The 13,085-nt window shown below is 44.0% G+C and overlaps 1 protein-coding gene across 1 annotated transcript in view; it reads right to left on the bottom strand.

The window, feature by feature from the left end:
* The window catches only part of MYBBP1A (MYB binding protein 1a), a 79,238-nt gene that overhangs the window by 1,628 nt on the left and 64,525 nt on the right, over positions 1–13,085 (bottom strand). Inside the window, exon 26 of the mRNA XM_040424841.1 lies at positions 2,182–2,306. Coding sequence (XP_040280775.1) covers positions 2,182–2,306 — 125 coding nt within the window. The remainder of the gene's footprint in view (positions 1–2,181; positions 2,307–13,085) is intronic.

Raw genomic sequence — 13,085 nt, 5'->3', positions numbered from 1 at the left:
CTCTGTGCGGGGCCCAGCACATGCCTCCTGGCTGATACACAGATGTCACAGCATGACTGACCTACAGATACCCCTACTCTCATTGCCAATGCAAGTCCTGGAGATAACAGGGCAGAAGAGAGGAGGCTGCAAGCACCATGGAACAGGAGGCTGCATGAGCGTTAGGGTCGTGTTCACACACAGACAGTAGTGACCAAGGAAAAGCATCACTGTCCCACTATATACCGTACACTATTAAACAATGTGCACTATAGTCCAAGACACTATTACACTATATACCGTATCACTATATACAGTACATTATCACACTATGTACACTATAATAGTATAACAGTACACAATCACACTACATCCCACTATGTGCACTACATACAGTACATTATCACACTGTGCTACCCTAAGCCTACCACCCTGACCCTGCAGATCCCTGTGCTACCCTAAGCCTACATAGCCTCATACTGTGCCAACCTGACCCTGCAGAGCTCTCTGTGCCACCCTAAGCCTACATAGCCTCATACTGTGCCAACCTGACCCTGCAGAGCTCTCTGTGCCACCCTAAGCCTACATAGCCTCATACTGTGCCAACCTGACTCTGCAGAGCACTCTGTGCCACCCTAAGACTACGTAGCATTAGCATCCAATCTGAGACCACTATTAACTGCCTGAATAAGGTACGTTAAAAATAACTTTATTGTGTTCTTTTATTAAAAAAAAAAAAAAAAAAACGGTTCTCGACCAAATCGGGCGATCAGGCTAGTAGTGTGATCTGGTGTATAAAGGATATTTATAAATACTTCCTCCTCAACTCACTCTGGTGTGAGTTGAGGAGGAAATATTTATAAATATCCTTTATACACCAGATCACACTACTAGCCTGATCGCCAGATTTGGTCGAGAACCGATTTTTTTTTTTTTATAAAAGAACACAATAAAGTTATTTTTAACGTACTTTATTCAGGCAGTTAATAGTTTTCAATAGCAGTACGTCCATTTTCTATCTACAATCTGAGACCACTGCAGAGGGGGAAGCTCTCATGGCGTTGGAGGAATGACTGTAATAAGGAGTCTACTGTTCGCGTCTATACCAGGAAAAACTGGTGGCACTGGTCTTATGTTTAGTATATGAGGTCAGCTAAATTTAAAATTGTCTAAATTTGCTATTTATGCATGGACGACAGTTCTAGAATACTAGTAATGGCTTCCCTGCATAAATAGCAAACCCTTAATGTTACGTAGGCCTTCGTATTAACTATTTGAATTACTGTAACTTTCGTACTCCTCATCGGCTAAAAATACTCCTCAAAAATGGTAAGAGGAGTATTTTTACTCTTCCAGAAAAAATGTAGCACGACCTCTGAGATAGAGATATATATATATATATATATAAAATATATGAGATAAAATAGCAGCACAGATAATAATAGTGAGCGGGTTCAACGCCCTATGGGAATAAGCAATTACCCACCATATAGAATACCAAGAGAAGGGCAGCACTCCAAAAATAGAAAAATAAAACCTTTTATTCACCCATGCCGTACAGCAACGTTTCAGCTCAACATTAGAACCTCTGTCTTTCTCTATGCGTTCAGATTGCATTGCATTTTGTAGTCACATTTTTACTTTAAACAGAATCTGCACTGTGATCTAACTAACCTACACACTATAGATTGTAGAATCACATTACACAGGGTTTGAAGTCTGTAACATGGAGACACGCATTCATGTATAGGAGCTGTACACAAAACATTAGGATATTTATCAATACAAACTTCAATGAAAAAATTAGGCCTCCAGTGCACAACAATATGCATTTTATGGTCCACAAACCGCACATTTGCGAAATACAGATACTGACCGTTTGCATCCCATCATTTCCACAAAACAGACAAGAATAGGAGACATGTTTTTTTTTTTTTATGACACGGACATGTGGACATACAGATGCAGACACCATAAAATGTGCTGTCTGCATTTTTTTCTTGCAGCCTCGTTGAAATAAATGGGTCTGCATCCAATCCACAAAAATTGGGGGGGGGGGGGGGGGGGGGGGGGGATACAGCCGTGTGCATCAGGCCTTAGGTATACATTTGATAAAGCTCCTTACAATAGGATTAGCCACTACTCTTTTACTTGCAAAGGCAAACATACGTTTTAAAATAAGATAAATATATATATACATACGTAAATCCAAATAACGTCATGACATTCCAGTACATGTCTTCGAGTCGCACAGTTTTCCCAAATCCCTCTTTCTGACTTAATGGCTGAAGAACTGAAGGGAGCTCTTTGAGGTCAATATCCAGTTTCTGCAATGTAATTACACTCATGTATAAGACGGCAGTAAGCACACAACCCACTGTAATAAAAATTAAATCAATTAACTCCCGGGTTTAATAAACAGTACAATTTTACCCTTTGCTACGGTTCACTGGCTTCTCTACAAAGATTGCTCAACTCTTGTGGACATTGTGCCAGTACAGAAAGAATACTCTGGATCAGTGAATGGCCTGTAAAGTGGGAAGTCCATGTACACAAAGTGTCATGACACTTCCCTAAAGCCACTACCTCCTCATTCTACTGATGGTCATTGGTCATAATGGATGGATAAGGGCCCAACGGCATTTGTGGCACATCACGTTATCCCAGGATTGTCGCTGATGAGAAAGCTCCTTTTTTGAAGGGTTTGTGCCACGTTTTAAATTTATCCTGCTGCCATTCCATTTATTCTGCGGGTGACAGCAGAGGAAAGTAGCAATATGCATGCTTTTTGTCCCAAGACAAGTCCCTCTCTCTGCTCCTTGATTGACAGGGCCAGGTTCCTGCACAGTCATCTCACCTAGCCCTGTCAATCAAGGAGAGGGAGGGGCTGGCAGAGGAAGCAGGAGGAGCAAGGGTGCAGCGAGTGGCTTTTGGCCCACCCCGAGTGCACTTAACCACTCTTTGCATATACATTAAAAGTTCTTTTTCTCCTGAATAAGGCCTCATGCATGAGGCCTAAAGCAGTGAAAGGTATAACTACATTCAACTGGGCTAGTCCTACTAGTTCTAGGCATTTTGACTGGTTTAACAGTGAATTACCTGTTGACAGGTTCCCCTTAATGAAATGATATAGAAATTCCCTAAAATAAGATTTTTTTTTACTGCCATTGCTTACTTTAGTAGCAGGAAAACTTGCAACAGGGGAATTTCAAATTCCCTGCAGCGTCCTTGTCAGCGAGTCTGCTTTTACAGTAGTAGTCTATACCCCATGATCAGTACCATGTAATCCGCTGTGGGCTATGCAGGGTAATTGCGGAGTACCCTACTACTCTACTAAAGAACACATTCCAATAGAAGAAGCTTTTATGCAATTCCATACCATATTCTTCAATGAGGACCTCTGCTTTAGTCTGCTATCACAGTCAGGCTTTATTCATGTCAGTGTTTGATCAGCGATTTTCATCGGTTATTGGGAGCCAAAACCAGTTTTAGGTCGAAAACACAGAATAGGTGCAGATCTTTCCATTATACCTTATTTCTGCATAGGCTCTACTCCTGAATTTGGCTCACAATCGCTGATGGTAATCATTATTCACACAGTCAGTGTTTGATCAAGGTCTCAGGGTTTGATCAGCGATTTCCATCAGCGACCACGAGCCACAACCAGGAGGCTACACAGGTATAATGGAAAGGTTTGCCCTTGTTTCTGACCTGTACCTGGTTTTGGCTCACAATCACTGATGGAAATCACTGATCAAACACTGACCAAACAACTCGGGGTCCATTTACACGTCCGCAAAATGGGTCCGCATCTGTTCCGCAATTTTGCGGGACAGGTGCGGACCCATTCATTTTCAATGGGGCCGGAATGTGCTGTCCGCATCCGCACTTCCGGATCCGCACAAAAATAGAACCTGTCCTATTCTTGTCCGCAATGGCAGACAAGAAAAGGCATTTTCTATGAGAGTGCCAGCGATGTGCGGTCCGCAAATTGCAGAACGCACATTGCCGATGTCCGTGTTTTACGGATCCGCAAAACACATACGGACGTGTGAATGGACCCTGACTGTGTGAAAGCGGCCGTAAGTGATGAAACATTATCCCACAGAGCCAGAGATTCCCAAAGTAAAATCCTAGCTAGACAATCCGATTGTAGAAATGCAGTACCAGGCAAAGACTCCTCAAAGTGCTGCCAAGAATGAGCAGCAGGAACTGCCCAAGCAGAGAGCGGGCAGAGCCCATCAAACAGACAGCCACTCTCCTGGGAAACCCATTTCGATTTTTGATACCAAAGACAAACAGAAAACACAGATAAAGCACACAAGACACTCAGAAGTGCTTGTCATCTTCGCTAAATGCGGTCATTCACTCTATGACCATCAAACAGTTCTTTGAGCTTATAGACTACATTTTGCATGGGAATAAAGACTTCGTATACATGTTTACCCCTAATAGGAAATTTGTCACCAAAAATCTTATCTGCCAGTTAAATCAGATAGCAGCACATATCCTTTTTTTCAGTTTTTATTTTCTGATTGCAGATTTATTTCTTCTATATCCTGAACATTATTATGGGGGCGGCTATCTTGCCTGAGCTTTTCTTAACAGCATTTACAAAGCATTAAAGAAAATGCTTTATGGCAGCCCCATGGGCCATAGAAACAATGGTCAGGAGGTGCCCCTATTGACTTAGGCTGCTTTCACACGGGCGAGTTTTCTGCGCAGGTGCAATGCGTGAGGTTAACGCATTGCCCCCGCACTGAATCCGGACCCATTCACTTCTATGGGGCTGTGCACATGAGCGGTGATTTTCACGCATCACATGTGAGTTGTGCGAAAATCGCAGCATGTTCTATATTCCCAACGCAGGCCCCATAGAAGTGAATGGGCTGCGTGTAAATCGCAAACATCCGCAAGCAAGTGCAGATGCGGTGCGATTTTCACGCACGGTTGCTAGGTGACGATCGGGATGGGGACCCGATCTTTATTATTTTCCCTTATAACATGGTTATAAGGGAAAATAATAGCATTCTTCATACAGAATGCTTAGTAAAATAGTGTTTGAGGGGTTAAAAAATAAATAATAATTTAACTCGCCTTAATCCACTTGTTCGCGCAGCCCGGCTTCTCTTCTTTCAGGAAAAGGACCTGTGGTGACGTCACTGCGCTCATCACATGTTCCATCACCATGGTGGTAGACCATGTGATGGACCATGTGATGAGAGCAGTGACGTCACCAAAGGTCCTTTTCCTCACAGATCAAAGAAGAAGACCGAAGAGAAGCCAGGCTGCGCGAACAAGTGGAATAAGGTGAGTTAAATTATTATTATTTTTTTAACCCCTCCAGCCGTATTTTACTAAGCATTCTGTATTAAGAATGCTATTATTTTCCCTTATAACCATGTTATAAGGGAAAATAATGAAATCTACACAACACCTAACCCAAACCCGAACTTCTCTGAAGAAGTCCTGGTCTGGGTACCAAACATGCCGATTTTTCTCACGCGCGTGCAAAACGCATTAAAACGCTTTGCACTCGTGTGGAAAAAATTTGATTTTTGTGAAAGTCACCTGTAAAATCTCTTTCTCGTGTAGTTTATTGGGGGACACAGGACCGTGGTATAGCTTGCTGCTGCCACTAGGAGGCGACACTAGGCTGAAAAAAGACTTAGCTCCTCCCCTGCAGGCTATACCCCCTCCAGCCTGGAGAGAGCATGTCAGTTTGTGCTCAAGCAGTAGGAGCAGTAGAAAACATGTGCCAATTAAAGGAGAATGCAACAGACACCGGCGGAAGCGAACTCGCTAGACATCCCTTATCAACACTAATAAATACTGGGTAGGTGCTGTGTTCCCCAATGAACTACGCGAGAAAGAGATTTTACAGGCGAGTTCCACAAAAATCTCGTTTTCTCGCTGGTATCATTGGGGGACACAGGACCGTGGGACGTCCTAAAGCAGTCCACGGGGAGGGAAAAAAGTCCACGCCCATGGAGTAACACCTTCGAGAATGCTTAATGCACTACTGCCTGCGAGACCCGGCGGGCCGGAGCAGCACTGGCGATGCCTAGGAAGCACCTGGCAAAAAACTTTGTGAACGTGCACCAGGAAGACCAAGGCTCTGCCTTATACAACCGCGAAACTGATGCAGGGTGAAACATGTATCTCACAAAGAGTTGACCACTGGTCAGATGTCCCAAACTCCATCGGGCAGAGCCTTTCCCCGGGAGCGGAATGCCTAAGCAGCCGCCAAAGGATCCACTTGGAACACCCCTTGGAGACCATCGAGCCCTTCCAAGGACCTCCAGAAATGACCAGGTAAAAATCTGCACGGCGGAAAGAGCTAGTCATGGACAAGCAAACCTCCGAGCTCGAATAGATCCTAATGAAGAGCACACTCTCTCGAGTTCGAGGGAAAAGGAAAGGAAGGGAAAACAATGTCCTGTCGACATGGAAGGCAGCGACTACAGTCAGCAAAAAAGAAGGAAATGGGCGGAGCACTGCCTCATGCAAGTACCGGACAAGAAAAAAAATGTACGTACAAGAAAAGGCACTCCCAACTTCCCAAATTCGTTGGATGGAAAAACCTGCCCCTAGGAATGCCACTTTCCCAGAAATAAAAGGAGGGGAAGAAGATTTACAGAGAGAGGTCATGTTCCTCACTGAAGGCCACCAAACGACCGATCGGTCGCCTGGACGAAACCAGTTAGCTGGCCCTAACTCCAGATGCAGAACCAAAAACCCAGGCCATGGGATACACCCCTGCTAAAGAGAGACGCTCCACAGAAGCGGTCCATTGGCAGACCGATGCCCCAGAGCCAAAGAGGCTTGCGGGGAGACTGAAAAGTTGGTTGATAACCCACAGAGAAAAAAACATCTGAATCAGACACGGCCCACCGCGGGCCAAGGAACCGATACATGTGAGATAGGTAGAGTAAATCTGGTGCGAGAACCACCGACGGCGAGGATCTCCGTCAGTGACCATATATTGACAGCGTGGCAATGCCGCTCGACGAATATTTAGACTAGACCGAGATAAGAGAAATACCCCTGCTGGATAGAGTGCGATGACGACATCCAACGCCCCACCCGTACCAGGGAACACTGGTCAGCGCCACGCATGGCTACTGGTCAGAGAGATAAAGGGGAGAGACAAGCAACCAGCGGTTCGAGGAGAAAGAAGAAATAGAAGGCTCCCAGAACGAAAAGTCCATCAGTGGTGGTAATGCATGACAGGAGCCCCTGCTCCGCCTGGCGTGGTGAGTCTCAGTCTACCCACGGAATGGGCAGAAAAAAGGTATGATCACCATCGGACTGATCTGACAGACATTACTCATGTCGTAAAAGAGATAATTGTAGATGCAGGTAGCACACCCAGGATCAATAGGAAGAATTCACCTATAGAAGGAGGATGTGAAGGCGTCACAGTCCACCAGCCGGGACCGGAAACAATACCCCATGCAAATGCAGATGATGGAAAAGTAGGGACATAGGAGCCACCAAGGCTTGCAGGGTGGCCGTGAACCCGGAGCCAGAGAAGGAAAAAGATGGAAGGAGAGAAGCTCATTCCCCATCTGGGAATGGCACTATACAGAAGAAGCCACGGGATGATAGTGGCGGTGCCATACTCCGCCTAAGAAGGAACCCACACAAGGGGAACCTCAAGACTATGGCTAGCATCATATTCCAGCTGAGAAGGTGGCCACACAGTAGAGGCCACCGAATGCGGCGCTAGAAAATCCGCCACCAAATGAAGGAGCTGTGGAGGAAGAACCCTAGTATGTCGAGACAACGCAAAGACCCCCTTGTATAATTGTAGTCACGGTATATTCTGACAATGCTGAGGGGAAGGACTGAGGACTTGCAGTATAAGTCATGAAACCCTACTGCTCCAGGTAAGTAGAGCTAGCCTAAAGCACCCCACCAGACAAGGGCGCCGAACAGGAGCAATTGGCAAGCTAGCCTCAGGGAAGAACCCCTACCTGAGGGGGAACGCACACTGCAACGGCTACGACCCTTAGCACCAGCGTAAAAGGTGCACATGCGGAGGAGAACACTGTAAAACTTAAACCAGAGTGTCAGCATAACCACTTTCCCCGATGAGGAGTGGGGCTAGAAAATACTGAGTCAGTACGACCCTCGACTCGTCGGAGCGCTTTACATTGTAGAGGACAAATACCCTGACCAAATGAGATGTAGTCTCTAGGATACTGACGTGTTGCCGGGTAACACCTGATAGGACAGAGGGTGATATATTCAAGCCCAAACCAGTATCGGCAAGAAAAAAAGGCCACAACGGGAAAATAGCCACGGTATCCACTGTAGGTATCCATAGTTACCAGATGAAGAGTCCAGGGCACCAAAAGAAGCTAGAGCATCTAGAGCCCTGGCGCAGTGGAGGAGCAGAATCTCAGGATGCTTAGTCATCCACCCGTTAGCGATCACTAACGAAAGGGTAAAATAACAGTAAGCATGGAGATGTCAATGTGACCAAAGAAATAACCTCCAGTGGAAGTGCAACATCCCGCTCAAGGAAGGGGGTAGCGCAACAGTCAGAACCGTATCCAACGGTACTGGAAGTACCCCATCAATGGAGTTTGACAATGCCTACGTCGAGCACTGCCTCAGTGGTAGTGCAACAATTCCGCCCCAAAAGGAGGAACAACGCATACTGCAAGAACTGTATCTCGGGGAAGTGTAAGCACCCCTCCTAAGGAAAGGGGTGATGCATACTGCAGGAACTGAATCCAGTGGCAGAGAGATTATGCCACTTAAGGAAAAGGGTATGCATATCGCGAGTCTAGTACCCGGAGAGAGTGCAATTACTCCACCTAGAGAGGGGTAATGCATACGGGAACACTGTGCCCTAACGCCACCTCTGGAAGAGGCTAATGCATATGGTAAGTATGGTACCCGTGGAACTGCAATTCCGCCACCTACAGAAGGGGGAACACCTACCGCCGGCGCTGGAGTCAGTGCTAGTGGAGCACGGCCGACCGGGATCGGCAAGGCCACCTTTTCCAGCAGGGTCACCTCCTCAGCTGCTGGCACCGGAGTGGCAGGATTCTGGCATGGTGGGAGGGTCTTCTTCTTTGGTGGACCTAGGTGACCCCTTGGCTGGTGGGAAGCAGGGAAGCGAGGCTGCCCTGGTCCTCCTTTTTCTTCTGTGGGGAGGTAAGCGGTCGATTTTCTCACCGGTCTTGCTCCCTGGGATAACGGAGAGGCAGAGCAACTCTGTTTCCCAAACTAAAAGGAAAAATATCAAATAAAATAAAAGAATCAAATAAGAAAGCCGCCCTGCATAAAGCAGGGAGGTCTGCCTCCTACGACACTAAGCTAAAAACTGACATTCTCTCTCCAGGCTGGAGGGGGTATAGCCTGCAGGGGAGGAGCTAAGTCTTTTTTCAGCCTAGTGTCGCCTCTTAGTGGCAGCAGCAAGCTATACCACGGTCCTGTGTCCCCCAATGATACCAGTGAGAAATTGCGCATTTTCCTGCAGCGCACTCGCATCTGTTCCCGCACGTCAACCGCAACGCTCTTGTGAACCCAGCCTTACATGGGAGAGTTTTCTAGCCATGCTCTGTGCCCTGTGGAGAGGTCATTGTATAAGGGAAGAATAGATAAGCTCTGACAATCACCTATTGTGAATGGTGGATCCTGTCTTATCTGTACACAGAGGTGATCGCATTACCGGCAGGATTACAATAATATATAACTGCAGTAAAGTGATCTGTACAAACCAAGAAGTGGCATCAATTATTAGACATAGTGGCCAGTGTGAAAACTGCAGGATTTTATATTTTTTATTTAAATATATGGATCAAAAATTCTTAAAAAAAATGTTAACCATAAGAAAGGGATTTGAACAGCAGGTCATTTTCTGAAAACACATTGGGCCAGATTGCTCATTAGCTCAAGTCAGAATAATGGAGTGAAAAAGTCGCAAATTTTTGCGACTTTAATTGGCTCTGCGCTATGCTCGCCATTTTTCTGAAAGTGGGCGTATTTTCTTATGTAAATTAATCTCTAGACAGATTTACTATTGCGACTATTTAAAAAGTCACAAAAAAATGCTCAATTTCACTCCAGGGAGGACCATGCTTATCTTATGCAACTTTTTAATAGAACATGCGACTTTTTTCGTTAAGACGTGCGACTTTTGTAAAGCTGCTTACTGACGGATAAACTGCTACCGTCAAAGCACATTTATTACAGTCTTAAAGGGCCGATCATAAATCTGACTTGGCTAAAACTGACTTTAGCCATATGTGAAAGTGGAGTGAGCTGTCAGTCATGATAAATCTGGCCCATTCCCTTTAAGAATGCACCTAATCTGGTCAGTGAGGTTGCAGTGAATATATTTTTGTTTTATCCATGTTCCAAAAGAAATGACTTTTATATGAGGATATGTTTTTTGTGAGACAATTGGTAGTAGTCAATAGCACCATTTGGGAGTACTGTTTAACTTGTATCTATTTTTGGGAGGGCAATTGTGCAGTTCAAATTTTTTTTACATTAACTGCGTGGTACAAATAATGTGATAACTTTATTCTTCGGACTGTTAGGTTTACAAGGATCTCTGATCTCTGTATTTCAATTAATTATTCCCTATACACTGGAGTCCCTGGCAACTGGAGGAAAAAATGATCATGTGATCAATGGGGTTAAATGGCAGCAAATGTAGTTATCTTGTGGATGACGGACCAGGCACATTGTAAGTACAACAAGGGCCCAGGGTTCAATCAGTCCATCATTTACTGAGACCAGGTCTAGTTCACACTTATCTGGTGTTTCATTTTCTGTGGGACAGTGACATTGCACTGGACATCTCCCTAAACCTCCTCATACTCAGGCAGGCTCGAAACACCAAAGAATACATGCTTATTTAACAGGAGACATGAGACAACTGATTTTTTTTTACATTGCATGGGAGCCACAGCCTTACTGGTGCACATTAAAAGACCTTAACCCCTTAAGGACACAGCCTTTTTACACCTTAGGACCAGGCCATTTTTTGAAAATCTGACCAGAGTCCCTTTAAGTGCTGATAACTTTAAAACGCTTTGACTTATCCAGGCCGTTCTGAGATTGTTTTTTCGTCACATATTGTACTTCATGACACTGGTAAAATGGAGTCAAAAAAATAATTTTTTTTGCACCAAAAAATACCTAATTTAACAAAAATTTGGAAAAATTTGCAAATTTCAAAGTTTCAGTTTCTCTACTTCTGTAATACATAGTAATACCCCCAAAAATTGTGATGACTTTACATTCCCCATATGTCTACTTCATGTTTGAATTGTTTTGGGAATGATATTTTATTTTTTGGGGATGTTATAAGGCTTAGAAGTTTAGAAGCAAATCTTGAAATTTTTCAGAAATTTACAAAAACTCAATTTTTAGGGACCAGTTCAGGTCTCAAGTCACTTTGCGAGGCTTACATTATATAAACCACCCAAAAATGACCCCATCTAAGAAACTACACCCCTCAAGGTATTCAAAACTGATTTTGCATACGTTGTTAACCCTTTAGGTGTTGCACAAGAGTTATTGGCAAATGGGGAGGAAATTTGAGAATTTCATTTTTTTGTCAAATTTTTCATTTTAACCCATTTTTTCCACTAACAAACCAAGGGTTAACAGCCAAACAAGACTGTATCTTTATTGCCCTGACTCTGCCGTTTACAGAAACACCCAATATGTGGCCGTAAACTACTGTACGGCCACACAGCGGGGCGTAGAGTGAAAGGTGCGCCGTTTGGTTTTTGGAAGGCTGATTTTTATGGACTGGTTTATTTACACCATGTCCCATTTGAAGCCCCCCTGATGCACCCCTAGAGGAGAAACTCCCTAAAAGTGACCCCATCTAAGAAACTACACCCCTCAAGGTATTCAAAACTGATTTTACATACGTCGTTAACCCTTTAGGTGTTGCACAAGAGTTATTGGCAAATGGGGATGAAATTTGAGAATTTCATTTTTTTGCCTAATTTTCCATTTTAACCCATTTTTTCCACTAACAAAGCAAGGGTTAACAGCCAAACAAGACTGTATCTTTATTGCCCTGACTCTGCTGTTTACAGAAACACCCCATATGTGGCAGTAAACTACTGTACGGGCACACAGCGGGGCGTAGAGTGAAAGGTGCGCCGTATGGTTTTTGGAGGGCTGATTTTGCTGGACTGTTTTTTTGGCACCATGTCCCATTTGAAGCCCCCCTGATGCAACCCTAGAGTAGAAACTCCATAAAAGTGACCCCATCTAAGAAACTACACCCCTCAAGGTATTCAAAACTGATTTTACAAACTTTGTTAACCCTTTAGGTGTTGCACAAGATTTAATGGAAAAGAGAGATACAATTTCAAAATTTCACTTTTTTGGCAGATTTTCCATTTTAATTTTTTTTTTTCAGTTACAAAGCAAAGGTTAACAGCCAAACAAAACTCATTATTTATGGCCCTAATTCTGTAGTTTACAGAAACACCCCATATGTGCCGTAAACTACTGTACGGGCACACGGCAGGGCGCAGAAGGAAAGGAATGCCATACGGTTTTTGGAAGGCAGGTTTTGCTGGACAGTTTTTTTTTACACCATGTCCCATTTGAAGCCCCCCTGATGCACCCCTAGAGTAGAAACTCCAAAAAAGTGACCCCATTTTAGAAACTACGGGATAGGGTGGCATTTTTGATGGTACTAGTTTAGGGTACATATGATTTTTGGTTGCTCTATATTACACTTTTTGTGCGGCAAGGTAACAAGAAATAGCTTTTTTGGCACCGTTTTTTTTTTTTGTTATTTACAACATTCATCTGACAGGTTAGATCATGTGGTAATTTTATAGAGCAGGTTGTCACGGACGCGGCGATACCTAATATGTATACAATTTTTTTTATTTATGTAAGTTTTACACAATGATTTCATTTTTAAAACAAAAAAAATGTTTTAGTGTCTCCATAGTCTAAGAGCCATAGTTTTTTCAGTTTTTGGGCGATTATCTTAAGTAGGGTCTCATTTTTTGCGGGATGAGATGACGGTTTGATTGGCATCTATTTTGGGGTGCATATGACTTTTTGTGACGTAAGATGACAAAAAATGGCTTTTTGTACAC

The sequence above is a fragment of the Bufo bufo genome, chromosome 3 (genome assembly GCF_905171765.1).
Source record: "Bufo bufo chromosome 3, aBufBuf1.1, whole genome shotgun sequence".
NCBI classification, from domain to species: Eukaryota; Metazoa; Chordata; class Amphibia; order Anura; family Bufonidae; genus Bufo; species Bufo bufo.
The sequence above is the reverse complement of the archived record's forward strand: the minus strand, read 5'-3'. Positions and strand labels throughout refer to the sequence as shown.